At 39.3% G+C, this 16,697-nt stretch overlaps 1 protein-coding gene across 1 annotated transcript; it reads right to left on the reverse strand.

The window, feature by feature from the left end:
- Positions 1 to 14,777: 14,777 nt before the first annotated feature.
- TMEM200A (transmembrane protein 200A) lies at positions 14,778 to 16,253 on the reverse strand (the record flags this gene model as incomplete). Its single annotated transcript, XM_082855545.1, has 1 exon — positions 14,778 to 16,253. The coding sequence occupies one exon, from the start codon at positions 16,251 to 16,253 to the stop codon at positions 14,778 to 14,780; it is 1,476 nt and encodes a 491-aa protein (XP_082711671.1).
- Between the last annotated feature and the right edge of the window lie 444 nt (positions 16,254 to 16,697).

Consider the following 16,697-nt stretch of genomic DNA (forward strand, 5'->3'; position numbering starts at 1 on the left):
ACAATTTAAGTCAATTCTGATGGTATCTACCTGGAGATAGTGTCAGATCCTACAGGTAATGGCTCAGTCCTACAAGACCCCCTGCCCCTGCACACACACACTTCAGATGCCAGGCACAAGCTCCGGTTCACCTGTGCTTCTGACCAACCAGCTATAGATCAGGGGTTCCAAAGACCCTCCCTGGGTTTGATTCATTTGCTAGAGTGGCTCTCAGATCTCAGGGAAACACTCAAGCTTACCAGTTTTTTAAAGGATATGATAAAAGACATAGATGAACAGTCAGATGAAGAGATACATAGGAAGAGGTCTGGGAGGGCCCTGAGCTCAGGTGCTTCTGTCCCTCTGGAGTTGGGACGTGTCACCCTCCTGGTGTGGATGTGTTCAACCAACATGGAAGCTCTGAACCCCCTACTATTGGGACTTTATGGAGGCTTCTTCATGTAGGCATGATCAATTATTAACTCCATTTTCAGCTGCCTCTTTCCTCTCTGGAGGATAGGGATTGGGGCTGAAAGTTCCAAGCTTCTAATCATGGCTTGGTCTTTCTGGTGACCAGTCCCCACACAGGAGTCATACATGAGCCCACCCAGAGATGCCTCATTAGAACAAAAGATGCTCCTAAGTGTTCTTATCACTTAGGAAACGACAAGGGTTTCAAGAGCCCTGTGACAGGAACTGGGAGCAGAGACCATTTACAGATATTTCCTGTTATTTCAATTTACAAAAAGAGTCCATGGATCTCATGTGCCTCCTTAAGGGGATCCAGTGGAAAGTACACAATACCATCTATAAAATGTTCTGCCAAAAAACCTCACTGATCAGACAACCCATACATAGGACATATGGGGCAGTGAAACCTGTCAAATAACACCAGAGGGATGCAATCAGCTAAATCCAGAATGTGGAAAATGATACAGGAAAAATACTTTGTTTCCTTCAACAAAGAAATTGCAAGAGGAAAAAAAAGGAGGAGAAATCTAAAGAGTAAAAGAGACTTAAGATATATTAATCAATGGTAAGGTGTGGACTTTATTTGAATCCTGATATGAAGAAACTGACAGGGAAAAAAAGTATGAAACAATTGGAGAAATTTTAATACCAAGTGAGTATTTGATAATATTAAGAAATTCTTGTTACACTTTTGGGTGTGATAATGATGTTGTGATTAAATTAAGATGAGAGAAGACTCCTTTAGGGCTAAATGCTGAAACATTTACAGAAGAAATGGTGTGTCTGGGACTTGCTCCAAGATAATTCAGAGGTAGCGGTAGTTGGGGTGAGACCTTTACCTTTTTGTTTTTTCAATCACTCAGCAGCAGAGACTTTGCTAATTAGTATTATGATGTTAGAAATGAGTTTCCATTGTTAAAATCAGTGGCTTTCTAAAAGCAAAATGGCTGTGAGAGATGGGCTTCTGCTTGTGAAATCTGCGGTGTTCAAGACAAGAGGATTGGCTGAAATGTTTTGGCGTTATTCCTACACATTTATGAACAGGTTTTAAAGTCCTGAGATCTGTTTTATTTCATTCTTCATCTTTTACCCATAAGGATGGTGCCTGAGGATTTTATTCTTAAACTGCCCTACAGCCAAGATATCGGTTCAGAAGATTCTGGTTGCATCTGTTCCTTTTGAATAACTGGATTGTGACTGTAGAAGAGTGATTCTGAAAGTACGGTTCAGGGATGTCTGGGGGCCCTGAAGGCTTGAAAGAGGTGCATGAGGTCAGAATTATTTTTTTAATGAAAAGGTTCTGTTTGCTTTTCTCACTCTCATTCCTTGATGGGTATACAGTGGAGTTTTCCAGAGTCTCCATGATATGTGAAAACATCATTGCTCTGGCAGCTAGAGGAAGGTGTGTTTTTATTTTTTTAAGTTCTCAGTTTTATCTTCCAATGCAATAAATACCCATAGATATAAGATACATACACAAAATCTCTTTGCAGCCTTCAATAAATTTTAAGAATATAAAGGTTCCTGAGCCCCAAAGTTTGAGAACCCCTTAGTTAGATCGTTGTCGTGTCTGCCTTGAGTGAAACTGTCATGGAAGATATTGAGGGGGTTCAGGACATGCTACCCCAAAATAGGGCACCTCGGCATATTGAATATATTAAGATGAAGAAATTTGAGAAAACGGCAGAAGCAGGAAGGTCACTCTGATACCCTCCACTCACATTATTTTCCCTGAAAGCAGGAGATAAATGTCTCATGCAAAAGGCACCCTCTCTGTATCTGGAAGGACAGGAACATTCTTATGTTCCCTACATGTCCCCACGGATAGGGAGCATAGGGCTGAAAGGCTGTATGAACAAGTTTTGTTATTTCATCATTTACTATCCCCAGCCCAAACCCCTTTGTCTTGTCAATTCTTCTCATATTTATTGTTTCTTTGTCTAAAAGGGCTATAAAATCATCCTGCTCTGGTCACTTCTCCAGGTGTCTTCATTCTCTTGGGACGTTTCCCATGTACATGTAAAAATTTAATAAAATTTGTATGTTTTTCTCCTGTTAATCTGCCTTTGTCAGTTTAATTTTCAGACCCAGAACTTCATGGTTATTTGTGCCCACATTGGCTTAGGTCAGTCTGTAGTGGTAATGAAAACCATAAATCATATGCTCAGGAGACTTGGAATAGAGAGGTAGGAAGTTGGAGGAGAAAATAAGGCGAAGGGATGAGAAGATAGAATGGAATCCAAATTCAGGCAGAGAAGAGACGAGAAGGAGTTGGGGGAGGGGCTGGCATGGAGGAAATGAAGACTTATTCTAGGTCCTAGAAGAACAGGTGATCTGGGACTTCAGCTCCTCCATTCCCAGCAATTCCTGGAAAAGTTCTCTGGCAGCTAAGCCAACCCTGGTTTTCCCTTCTTGAGAAAGAAGTTTCAAGAAGAGTAGAGCCTGCAGAAGTATTATTTCCCTCTGCCCCAACTTCTTGCAAAGACTGGGATAATTTACTGGAGAACAAAGACATTCATTCCACAGTTAGAGATAAAAAGGCTAAAAATCAAAGTGTAATCAATTAATCAGTTAACTAGCATGAATTATCATTTTAGATCTTTTCCTCTTGGAAGCACAGAGGATGGAGGATATTGTTCCAAAGAGCCACGTGTAGAGATAGGAAGAGGAGAGTAGCAAAGGCTGACTTGCAAACAGACATGTGTTAAAAATTTCCTAGGGCCCCCTTGGGTTGAGTCAAGTACCCCTCCTTGCCTGGATGCTTTTTCAGGTGTAGTTAAGACTGTGTGCCACTCTGCTTCTCAAGTTGTGTTTTTTTTAACTTTTTATTTTATATTGGAGTATAGTTGATTAACAATGCTGATATACAGCAAAGTGATTCAGTTATACATATACATGTAACTATTCTTTTTCAAATTCTCCTCCCATTTAGGTTGTTACATAATATCGAGCAAGGTTCCCTGTGCCATACAGCAGTAGGTCCTTGTTGGTTATCCACTCTAAGCATAGCAGTGCACACGTGTCAATCCCAAACTCCCTACAATAAGTTCGTTCTCTAAGTCTGTGAGTCTATTTCTGTTTTGAGAAGACTTTGTTTCGGCTTAAGGGACTTTTTTTAAAATAATGATTTTTGAAGTTCTGAGAAGATCTGTCACTGAGAAAGAAAGAAACTTAGAATATACTCAAATCCATTCAAGTATAGGTGACTTGACAATAATTTTTCAGTTTCTGGATCATCTCAGAAACAGTCTTTTCAAAACTGTTTGCCTTTGGTCTTCCTGGCCTCATCCAGCCTCTTCACTCTAAGCCCATTGTTTCCACCTCCTCGTCCCTCTTGCTGTCAGCAGGTGGTTCTGTGTATCTGCAGGGCTAGCACGGGTATCTACAGAGTGGGTGGTAGATACCATCTGGTAGTGTCCAGAGCAAGGTGTGAGCTAAAGGTCATAGCACAGCGGCTATTCCCATGCAGTAAAGGAGAACTTGGTTATTTGAGCTTGCAAATTCCTTGAAGGACAGGCAATGTCTTATTTTGCTTTGTTTTTACAGCACTTAACACAATGCCTAGTGCACCCTGGGCTCTCTAAAAGTGATTGTTACTGTGGCTATCCGAGAGTGCAATCATGGGAGATATTTCACTTTCTAAGTTTTACAGTTCCATTTTGTTGGAATGTGTGTGTTTTTTAAAAATAATGACTGAAGATTGTTTCCATAATCAGTAATGCCATGCAAATAATTTTAAATGTATGAATAATAGTTGAAGAAAGTCCTGAAAGCAAAGGTGAAGCAGTAGCTTGGGGTGTCAAATCAAAAGGAAAAACCTAGACACGAATGAGAGACTAAATAAACAGGGAATATAGTAACTGGCAAGAAGAGCAGGAGAGAGAGATGTGGAAGACAGCTCTGGTAGGAATCAGTATCCATTGTCCAAATGAGTCAGGACCCAGATGCGAATTCAAGCTATGCCTAGTGGGGACAGGGGAAGAAAGAGAGCACGAGAAAAGAGTAAACCATAAATACTTATCTCAGCCTCCGAAATGAGGAAGTGGCTCAAGGAAGCCCCAGGCACATCATGCCACTTGATTTCTGGCAGGCGCAGATATTGAAGGAATAGCATTCTAGGCAAAAGGCACACACCGTGGAAAGCCTTGAGACGGGCAAATACTTGTTCTGTTCAATGATCAGGAAGGAAAGTGAGTGGGTGGAGCTGAGTGAGGCAGGTAGTAATAGATGAGGCTGGAGGTGTAACAAGGGACAGATTATGTAGGTCCTGCCAGGGCTGGGAAGCCACGGCAGGGCATGAGAAGACAAGTGATATGACTAATCCAGCTGCCATGTTGAGAATAGACTACACTCCAGGATGGAAGTAGGAAGACTAGTTATGTGGGTATTTCAGAATTCCAGATGAGATAAGATGATGAAGTAAACAGTGGAGGTGGGTAAGAAATGTTTGGATTATATATGTTGAGGGCAGAGCCCACAGCATTTGCTGAAATATTGGGTGTGTGTAATGAAATAAAAACTAGAATCAGTGATGATGGTAAGGTTTTGGGGCTAAGCAAATGGAATGAGGGAGTCACCATCAACTGAGAAGGGGAAGACTACAGATAGACCAGGTTTAGAGGAAGATGGGAGTTCAATTTTGATATGTCAACTTTCATTTGTCTAGTAGACAGCCAAGTGGAAAAGACAAGAGTCTGAATAAAAGGGAGAGTTTGGGAGTCATGGGCATGAGATGTTTTAAAAAGCCATCTGATCACCAAGTGAGTGAGGGTAGATCCAGAAGAGAGGAGAACCAAGGAATGAGCCCTAGAACACTCCAATGTTAGTGAAGAAAGGGAAAGACCAGCCATGGAGACTGAGAAGAAGGGACTAGCAAAGCAGGAAAAAAAGTCAGGAGGATATGTTGTCCAAGAAACCAAAGACGAGGGAGAGAAAAACAGACAAATGAAGTTGGTAAATTAGTAAGACAATGACTGAGAATCAATATTTCCCCATTTTCCTTGCTACTACCTTGATTCAGGTCCCAACTACTCTTTCCTTCCTTCCAATATTTCCCAAACCACTCTGCAGATCACCATTAAGCATATACTTCTAGAAAACCTCCCTTGATGTATTCCTCTTATGCTTAGGAGTTCTTACCATGAGTCTAGGAACCAGTTCCTGGCCTGGCTTTTGAAGTTATTGTGAGTGTGAACTCCGTGTTCCTTTGCAACTTACCTTCTGTTCTCTCCATTTTAAACTCAGTGCTCCAGACAGGCCACGTGTCTTGCAGGCTTTACTTCTCCCTGGTTCTGGGTCTTAACCTTGGAGGTATTTCCCTCCAAAAGATTGCCCTTGAACTATTTCCTTGATCCATACAAATCCTTCAGAGTATACCTCAAGTTGTTTCTTCCCAGAAAGCATTACCTTCTTTTTGATGTTCCTTCAGGGTGTTAAGGATAGGGCAGCTCTCATAGCTGGTTCCCAATGCCGTCAACAGCATCTCATGAATGTGTATAAGATTCTTAAGAGTCTTTTAAAAAATCTATTTCTGTATTTAATAAAATGAATAACATCTGGATTCCTTCTCACTTAACTTGGAAGACTGGATATTTACATCTTAAATTTCTATTTTCCCTCTCTTCTGGTATCTGCTGTTAGCTCATAGGTATAAAATTTCAGTAAGAGCAAGTTTCTATTTCAGGTTTACATCTATGAAATGAAGGTAATTTGCATGCTCAGGTAATGTTGGAATTCCTGGGAGACTGGAGAATGAGGAAGATGTGCTATACCAATCCCAAGACCTTGGTAAATGGATTGTAACCTCCGACTCTCTAGAAACACTAACCGCAGATGATCATTTTGACAGATAAATTTATGAAATTGAAACATTATGTATACCTGGGTAACTGTTTCATTGATGAAATAGAAATAACTGCTTAATTTCAAATAGGGCTTGGGCATTAAAGTTAAAAGGCAGGTATATGGGACACAAAGATAATACAAAGTTAATGTTTCAGAAAGGCCATTGACCAACTCTACAGGTACTGAATTGCTTTTGCATTACAAAAATAGTTTTCTATTGATATGCTCCATGTTTTTAAAAAGATATACACAGCTTTTGAGATTACTTTCCTTATTCATTCTAGGATCAAAATACCAAGAGTACCACCGCATTAATTCCTTCTTTATCTTCCAGCAGTTGGTTTATAGGCCAGTCCATGCCTTATATTCTAGTAAAACTTAAAATTTTATAACCAGCCACATACGTTCTCCCTTTCTTATCATAGGGTCTTTTGGGAACTGACCTATCCATAAGTGTAGGGCAATGAAATACAGCCTATATTTTTCACCATGAACAAAAAGTAAATTAATTCTCTCAGTCTCCACTGGGAGCCCAGTATGTACCAGCATTGTGCAAGACTGATGCATCTTGATGAATGAAGTCTGAAGTCTAGAAGAATAGAAATATTGAGGAAAGAGTCTACAAAGAATTTGTTTAAATCAGTTCCAGATTTTCCTGAATTTTCCAACATACAAATAATTCAATGACATACCTGAATTGACAATAACCTCCATTCTGACCAAGAGTCAACTCTTGGTAGACTGTGGCAACAGAAGTGAAAGAACAAAAATAACAAATATGAAATACATAATTTGAATACCCCACTGTAGCACCTTCTCAGATTTTCTTCCTTTGCTTCCACTGTGAACCCATGGCAGTGTTATCATTATGTTGCAGAATGGTCAGTACTCAATGTTACCTCTCCTTTAACCCATCACCCAAAGAGAACATAACCATAACACTGTGTTAATGAAAGTAAATTATAAAATATACAAATAAATTTTAAAAGTTGAAAGAGAAGAGTGTGAATAATCTACAGATTAAACACTAAATAATTAAATACTTGAGAGCAGGCTATACTTGTAGGACTAGACCCTTTTGGTATAATTTTATAAATATACAATAAATTTGTGTCAGAATTTCTTAGTGTATATCATTGCCAGAACTCTAGAGTAAGAAAAGAATGTTTTACATTAAATTTATTTTGTAAGCTGCTGAATATTTTCTTAGCCAATATAGAATCCAATGTAGTATTCACACAGCAAAGTGAATATATTTCACTTAGATTACTTCATAAGATAATATTTTTTTCCTCTCTGTTAAATGATAAGGAGCATGCTACACTTTACAGGACAATTATTTATAGCCTATATTGAATATGATCCAGGTTCTAAATGTCTTCCATATTTTTTGCTCATATGCCCTCTTAATGCCCTGACATAGTAATAGACTATAATAGCGAACTCATAAGATGCAAGAGCCTTTGAAAGACATTTCCTTAACTCTTCAACTAACTGGCTGGAAAGTTAATGTGACTTCTCAGATTATTAACATTGTAACTGATAACACAAGGTAACACATTTGGAATTTGGAAATGCTTTAGGGAAAAATGCAGGGGACGCGGGATCGTGCCCCGGTCCGGGAAGATCCCACATGCCGCGGAGCGGCTGGGCCCGTGAGCCATGGCCGCTGAGCCTGTGCGTCCGGAGCCTGTGCTCCGCAACGGGAGAGGCCACAACAGTGAGAGGCCCGCGTACTGCAAAAAAAAAAAATTATAAGCTTGGTTTTATTCCAAAATAAAGTGTAAATGGAATGCCTTTTGCTGGGCATGAGTTTTCAATAAGCAGAAAAACAAAACAAAACAAAACAGAAAAACCATATGGCATTCTCTTCTCTCTCTAGCCCCCAAATCCCACACTTCTTCCTTCCCTCCCCCTTGTCTTCCTGCCTTCCTTCTAGTACATGTGGTTTATTGGATACGGGTGCAAATGACTCATTTTAGTTCCATAGATCTTGTTCAAAGATAATATAATGGCTCAGAAGGGCATACTGGCATAATTTTCATGGCAGAGTTGCATAGTTAATAAATCAAACACAGGAAATCAAGCTATAAAATAAGTATTGAAAATTCTTGTTCCAAACTCTGTGCCTTCTCTAACGTCAGTCCCTAGTATATCACCCCATGACCTCACACGCACTTCTATGATGTGATGAAGCATTTAAATTACATTTTCTGCCCGAAATTTTAGATACTTTTCTCCTTACCAGTCCTAATAAACCCAAAATCTATTCATTGGATTTTGAATGTATGTTTTTTAAAAATGTTTTTTCAAAAAGTTTGGTTTGGTTTTAATTGATGGTGATACTGGGAATCAACAGTCCTGGATTCAAGTCTTGCCTCTGCCATGACCTTGTGTGTTCCACTGTGTGTCAGCTCACATGTCCTTATTGCTTTTTGATTCCAGATTGGCATGTTTCTATTAGCAAGTATTCTATCATTTGTACCACAAATATTGTGGCCTTGCCTAGATTGTAAACCATTGCACTGCCAACAAAATCTCTGCATTTAATTTGTAGAGTACACATCGTCCTGGAGACACAGTCTATACTCTTCAGTGATGAGAAAGAACTAGAGAATTATTAGAAGTCTCAAACTATTAAATGGTGAATTAATAAGGGAAGAGACAGAAATAAAAGTAATTTTCTTAATCATTTCTGGTATAAAACAAGGGCTGGATCAACCAATAGCAGAGGGAAACAATAGAAAGAGTATACATAAAGTTTAAGACTGTGAGGATAGCCAAACTGAAGTGAGAATGACAAGATCCTATGTGCAGAGATTTCCTATATCTTCTTTATGACTTATTTTCTCTTTTCTTATACTGTCAGCAAATAACAAACATAAATGTAAATAAGTTTACCAGAGATGTGTTTCAAGAATAGGAATTGACTTATATTAACATATAAAGGTTGAGTGACCTAATTCTGTCATGTTAATGAGCTCTGTTCTTGAGCAGACATGATTTTTATTATTAAAAAAAATTTTTTTAATTGAAGTATAGTTCATTTACAATATTGTGTTAGTTTCAGGTGTACAGCAAAGTGATTCAGATATATACATAGTTTTTCAGATTCTTTCTATTATAGCTTATTACAAGATACTGAATATAGTTCCCAGTGCTATACAGTAGGTCCTTGTTTATTTTATATATAGTAGTGTGTATCTGTTAATCCCAAACCCCTAATTTGTCCTCCCCGCCTTCCCCTTTGGTAACCATAAGTTTGTTTTCTATGTCTGTGTGTCTGTTTCTCTTTTGTAAATGAATTAATAGATTTCACATATAAGTGATATCATATAACACTTGCCTTTCTCTGACTTACTTCACTTAGTATGATATTCTCTAGGTTTATCCATGTTGCTGCAAATGGCAGTATTTCATTCTTTGATTTTTAAATGACTATTTCAAGGTGACATCAGCTATTGAGTAAAAGGCGCTTCAGTGAAGTGGGCCTTTTTTCCCTGGTGCCATCGTCCTGGGAGAAAGAGCATATGGAGAGAAACCAACTGAATTACTTCAGTTTGAATTCAGGTCACAAAGCACTTAACTCATCCAATGGGGATCCTATATCAAGTTTATGTACCCTATTATTGACATAAGGTCTAAAACAGGATTCCATATAAGGTGGGGGAAGGGTAACAGGGCAATTCATTGAAAGTAAGAGACAGAATAATCTGTGTATGGCTCTTACGGTTCCTACTTAGGGAACAAATGATTAAGATCCTTGAACAATCTAAATACCATAGCAGTTGAATATATACCACCAGGCAGGTCAACGTTTTAATATTTAAAATGCTATAAGTAAAATTTTGGTAAACTGGCGGATTTTTTTTAAGAACGTATTTTACTTCTTTTAGTTATTCATGGTGTGTTCCTGTAATGATTAAAAGGGTTAAAGTTGAACTGCTAAAACAAGTAGCTAAAAACTTATCTTCATCTAGTGAATTGTTAAATGCTGGCATAATATCCACTTTGATACAAAGTTGTGCTAAAAATGGGATTTTTTAATGATTTTTACTGATTACCACTGTTTCTTCTAAAATTATGTAGATGGGAACACTAATTTGAGCCTGAAAGCTTTTATAATCGATGGTTACTTCTAAGCCAACTATAGGGTTTTCTATTTTTTATTATGTATAAAAATCAGTACTTCCTGCTTCAAAAAAGCACTACCACTTTTGTTTAAATGATTATACTTACATTAAGATTATCAGTGTTAACATAAATGTAAATTGACCATACATTCTGCTTTGGGCCACCTGCCATCACCTAGTATAGACACCTTTGACCCTGCTTATGAGTCTGCTGACTACTGGTTCATGGGTCTGAAGCAGTTCATCTGGACTGGGGGAAAACATTAGTTCATTATGGCTGCTGTAACAAATTACACAAAAATACTGGATTAAAACGACATGTATTTCTTCTCTTACAATTCCTGAGGCCGCAAGTCCAAAATCATTTTCACTGCGCTAAAGTCAAGGTCAAACAGCAGGGCTGGTTCCTAGAGAGGCTCTGAGGGCAGAATCCACTTCCTTGGTTTTACCAGCTTCTAGAGCTTCCTTCCTTGTATTTCTCGGCTCATGGCTCCTCCCTCCGTCTTTAAAGCCAGGATGTTGGCCTTCCATTCTCTAGCTGCTTGGGTCACATCATCGTCTCCTCTGCTTCCTTCTTACAAGGACCTTTGTGATTACACTGGGCCCACCTGAATAATCCAGGATAATCTCCCCCACTTTAAGATCTTTAACTTAGAGTTGCAAATCCATTTTGCCATATGGGACATGGACACTTTTAGAGGACTTTTATTCACCCTACCACAGGGGGTATACTTGGGGGGTAGGGTGGGGGCAGTGTGAAGCTTGAAGAACTCTTAGGTGACACTTTCAGACAGTAATAGCTCACATATGTTGAGTGTTCGCTATGGGCCCACGCAGGCACCATCCTGGATCCCCTATGAGCATCAAACCATTTAATCTATAGCAATGAATCTTCATCCCAAGGCACCAGGAACCCGGGACTTTTAGAGTTAGCAAGGACTTTAAAATTTATGTTCTTACCCATCTCGTTTCCCACTTGAGGAATGAAGGCTTGAAATTAAGAAATTAATTGAAATTGAATTAATTGAAATGCAGAGATGAAGTGATTTATTCAAGGCTACACAGCGAGGGTGGCGAAGCCATTGGGGGCATACAGTGCTCTTGTCACCTAATCCAGGCTAAGAACACGCAGCTTTCTTGCTTCTCAAGGGCACACCTCATGTGATGGGCACAACCCCAAATTCGTTGTTTAAATCCTAACCCCCTGTACCTCAGAATGTAACCCTATTTGGAGATAGGGCCTTTTAAAAGGTAATTAAGGTGAAATAAGGCCTCTAGGGTAGGGCCTGAATCCAACATGACTGGTGTGGTCATAAGGCAAAGGTACACCAGAGACACACAGTGAGAGAGTAGCTTCTGCAAGCCAAGAAGACAGGCCTCAGGACAAGCCAAATACCTTGATCTTGCATTTCAGACCTGGAGAAAATAAATTTCTATTGTTTAAGCCACCCAATCTGTGGTATTTTGTATGGTAGCCTGAGCAAACTAATATACCCCGGATAGGCCACAGGCCTTAGAAACTCTTTGGACTAGAGGCAGCTAGTTCATGGTCCAGATTCCTGGGGTTTCCCAGAGGAAGAAATGGAGTTTATAAGTAATCTGCAATATTTATAAAAGCCTAAGGGAAATGCACAAAATAGAGTCTAACTAAAATTCCAGGTTCCATTGCTTTGGGGTGGAATTACATCAAGTCAATATGGCGACATCAGCTATTTCATATGCGTCTAAAATTTTACTTAGCAACATGTCTTTGATTAATTTAAAATAAGAAAATTATTTATTGTTTAATAAACTTGGTTTGTCTGGTAAGTAAAAACTCAGGCTTTTTGATGGAGTGGAGGCTGAACAGAAATCTCTGCTTTGAGCTCCCAATTCCTTTATTCAAATCTTCCAAGACCCATGCTGTTTAATCCTCTTCAAATTGCTAGAGCTCTTTCAGGGGTGAGCTGAACAAATTATATGGCTTTAGTCATTTGTCACAGGGGTGTTGTGAGCCATTGTTTTCAGATCTGGGAGTATCACTGACATTTGCTAGAAGCTATGTATCTGGTTATCTTCCTGAAAGTCAGTGAAATTTTAAGTGAAAATCATCCTAGGTGTATTAGTCAGCATTCTCCAGAGAAACTAAACCAATAGAAGATCAGATAGATAGATCGATAGATCGATAGGTAGATAGATAGATAGGTAGATAGACATTTATATATATATACACACACACACACATATATTTATTTTGAAGGATTGGCTCTGGAGCCAAGAAATCCTACTCTCTGCCATCTGCCTGCAAGCTAGAGAGGCCCAGGAAAGCAAGTGGTAGTTCTAGCCCAAACGCAAAGACCAAAAAACCAAGGGAGCCAATGGCATAAGTCCCAGTCTGAGTCCAAAGGCCTGAAGACCAGGAGCACTGATGTCCTAGGGCAGGACAAAGTGGATGCCCCAGCTCAAGTAGAGGGAGGGAATTCATCCTTCCTCTGCCTTTTTGTCCTGTTCAGGCCTTCGGTGGATTGGATTAGATCCACCTGCATCGCCGAGGGCAATTATCTTTACTCAGTCTATCAACTGAAATGCTAGTCTCTTCGGGAGACACCCTAACAGACACACCTAGAAATCTGGACATCCCTTAGCCCAGTCAACTTGACACATAAAATTAACCATCACATCCAAATAACAAAATATGAAAATAGCTTAATACAACAGGTGGATGGACCTAGCTCTTTAACCTAACAGAAGCAAAAGAAAAAAGCCAGAGCACCCAATGCAGATGCTAGGGTATCAGGCACCTTCAGTACAATGTATCTGAAAGTTTGAAAAATGGTACTTTGAACGGAAATGTATTTTATTCAAAAAATAATAGAAATGTATGAAGAACACACACTAGTATTAAGACTGGAGGTTTATTAAATGCTTTATCGTAAAGTATTAAGCCCACTCCATTACAATACACAAGTGTGATGTTCTAACAAGTAACACTGTGTCTCAGTCCAAGGAAGCTCGTGATGCTAATACAAGGTGGAATTGTGGGGAGCTACAAATACAAAGCTATCTTCCTTCTCCTCTTCCACAACAACTGCAATACTGATGTTCAGAAATGTGTATGCATTGGGAAAAACTTGTAAAATTTCCTGAGTATTCCGTCAAACAATTTTTTAAAATTAGGTTACCTTAATGGAAAACATGAAAATTTTCTGATGGAAAATCCATTTTAATATTTATTATCTTCAATAACTGAGAACCACAATCCAAAATATCTATGACACCATAAGGAAGTCTTCGGAGTTACCATAAGGCTTTCTAGCATAAGGTAAATTTCAAGGCAATGTATCAAGGACTAAATTTTCTTCAACCACCAACTTAGTGATATGCAAAGATAAAAGAAATGTCAAGGTTAGCTGATTATCTTCCAAATAACAGGATCTAAAAGATATTGGGGGAAAACAAGGATGTGGGAGTGAGTGGATATTAGATGATAAGAGAGACGGCTAGGAAAAGGTACTGAGACTAGTTAGCATTAACTAGCATGTATTTTTATTCATTAGTCAATCTTTTCTTCATATATATAATTATTTCAAGATAGCACGTCTAAACACTAAATTGGTTCATTCATTTTTCAAGTCAGTTGCAAAGAAATTTTGATTCTGAATATCTGAAGTTATAGCTGAGCATTTTGATATTTACCCCTAAGAATATCTGGCATTCTCAGCCATGGCTCTTGAATACATGGTTTCTTAATAAAACATCACTAAAATAGAACTGATGTTGAAAAAAATACTACCTACCTAGAGCTCAGGGTACTAGTCACAACCAAACTCAACCAATTCTTGTCAATTAGCTACTCAGTACTAAGCCAATTTACCCGATTCACATTATTTAGCTTGCACAGAAGCTAGATCTTTTTCCTTTTAAATAATTTAACCAATCCTATATAAAAGCAAATTTTCAGAAAATGACACCTAAGATTGGCATTGAATTTGGCACTTCTAGTCTACACTTTGGTACCCTGCCTCTTCTAAACTGGACACTTTGCTCCATGAATATGACCATCCGTGAAAGAACTTTAAAGTAAAGAATAGGAACTTTAATTTGGATGGAAGTATTTTGTATTCATATTAATGAAAGAACCCATGCACTCAAGGGAACGGAAAAAATTAAATTCATGTGTAGTAATATAGAGTACTGCAATCCTAAGTAATCCAAACATATAACCATCTCCATGACAGAATTAAGCAGCCAGGTCTAATACACTACAAACCATTGGATTAAAAAGGCTTATAACCAAGGCTTTAACAAGGGAACACTGGTGAAAATAGGTTTAGAATATATAGCCTTGTAAAATAAGATCTTTTTTCAACATTAAAACCTTGTTTCAGAAGTTCCCCGCTTCAAGTTGTTACTCAAAAACTCATCATGTTCAAAACTCAAATTGTTGTGAGACCTTGAAATCATAAGAAGCTTCTCCTTATTGGTAAAGTCTTTCTTGACTGCAGCCTGGGGTACAAGCAGCCTCTCCATCGGGTCCTCTTTGTTCTCTAGTTTCATGTATCCTTTGCTGTTGCTTCGATCCAACCGAGGCCAGCTTGGATGTTTCCGTTGTTCTGCCTGAACGGTTAAGGTGGAGTGACCCCGGTCTAAGTCTAAGGATTTTGAGTGTGACGAGAGCAAATGCAAGGATGTGTTGGACCCAAACTGTCTTCTAGCATCCCCAGGAGACAAGAGCTGTCCAGCCCCAGGTCCAAGGGCCACAGAGGACTTGTACTGACTTGACAGTGACTCCCCAACGGAATTATTCCTTGGGAGCATCATACTGACTGGCTGGAAGGACTGACTGGTATTGGGCAAAGGGACCATAAGGGAGTCCATTGACAAATTCCTCGACCTACTTTTGAGGTTGTCAGCATCCTCAGTGATGTTATCTATACTGGGCTCATCAATAACGCAATTATTAAGTTTGATCACGGGCAATGTAAAAGTACTGATGGACGATGACACAATTGACTTGGTTTCACATTTCTTAGGGCCACTGGTCTTATCATCAGTTGTCTGGGAAGGAGGTGGATAGAGGCCACAAACAGAGTTAGAGCTGTCAGAGAGCAAAGGTGGCATAAGATGTCCAAAACTCTTACTTTCATTTCTCACCAGCTCGTCCTCCTCCACAGAGCTGTCCATCCGAAAACTGCTCCTAAAACCTGAAAAAGAAGCAATGGTATTTGCTGCCAGTCTCGAGGCACAGGAGTTCCCATTCTGTTTTACTTCCGTTTCCCCCATTAGACCAGGGTAGATGCCATTCATATGCTTTTGCTCCTTGATTCTTAGCGTGTGGATGTCGATGACTGTGGAATAGATATCCCTCATATGTATGACTTTTGTTTCTTTGTCACGGTTCTCGTGAAGAATGGCGTTAGCACAAATGAAAATGAAAATGCCAATCCCCATTGTGAAAGGGCCAAGCATTTTCATGTTATCAGAATGCAAATGCTGCTCAAAGAAGCGAACCACCACACCACCTTGGCTCCGGATGACCTGAGTTTCGTTTGTTGACAATGTCGTCTCAGCATCGATAAAACGTTCTTTTTGAGGCCAATATCCAAGGACTGCCATTGCGATTCCTACAATGGAGATAAGGACTCCTAAAATGAGGAAGAAACCAGATGGGGAATAAAGCCGGATTTTGCCGCGAACAACCACGACATCGGCCCGAGGTCGACGCCTGGCCGGTTTCTTCTCCTGGGCAGCAGGCGACGGGCTGAGGTTGACATGATGCTGCGATCTGGCGGAGTCTTGCCTCTTCAAGGCGGCCAGGCCTGTTATCACTCCACCAGTTGCTATCATAGTTCAGTCTTTTATGCTGAAAAGAAGAGAAAAAGACGACAATCTTAAGTATGTTCTGAGGTATGCACTTCAGCAGTTCAGCACTTGTTTATGTAAGACGTTATGGAAAAACCCGAGCGAACATTTTGGCCAACGCTGTATATTGTTGTTATTGCTTCATATAATGCAATGGGGCCGAGGAATAAGGCTTTAATTTGGGTAGAAGTTTTGTTTACTGACTAATGTAAAATTCTGGAGATTTCCTTTTTTGGCTGAATTAGTGTTTCTATTATTAATGAAATGTGAGCTCAAGGTATATTTTACTTAAATAATTTTATCACTTATTATATAAGACAGTTCCTTGGTCACAAGAAACACATATTCTCTCTCTCTGTCTCTCTCTCTCTCTGTGTCGCTCTGTCTCTGTCTCTCTCTCACACACACATCATCCTTCATTATCTGTTA

The sequence above is a fragment of the Leucopleurus acutus genome (genome assembly GCF_964270905.1).
Source record: "Leucopleurus acutus genome assembly, chromosome: 15".
In the NCBI taxonomy this organism is placed as follows: Eukaryota; Metazoa; Chordata; class Mammalia; order Artiodactyla; family Delphinidae; genus Leucopleurus; species Leucopleurus acutus.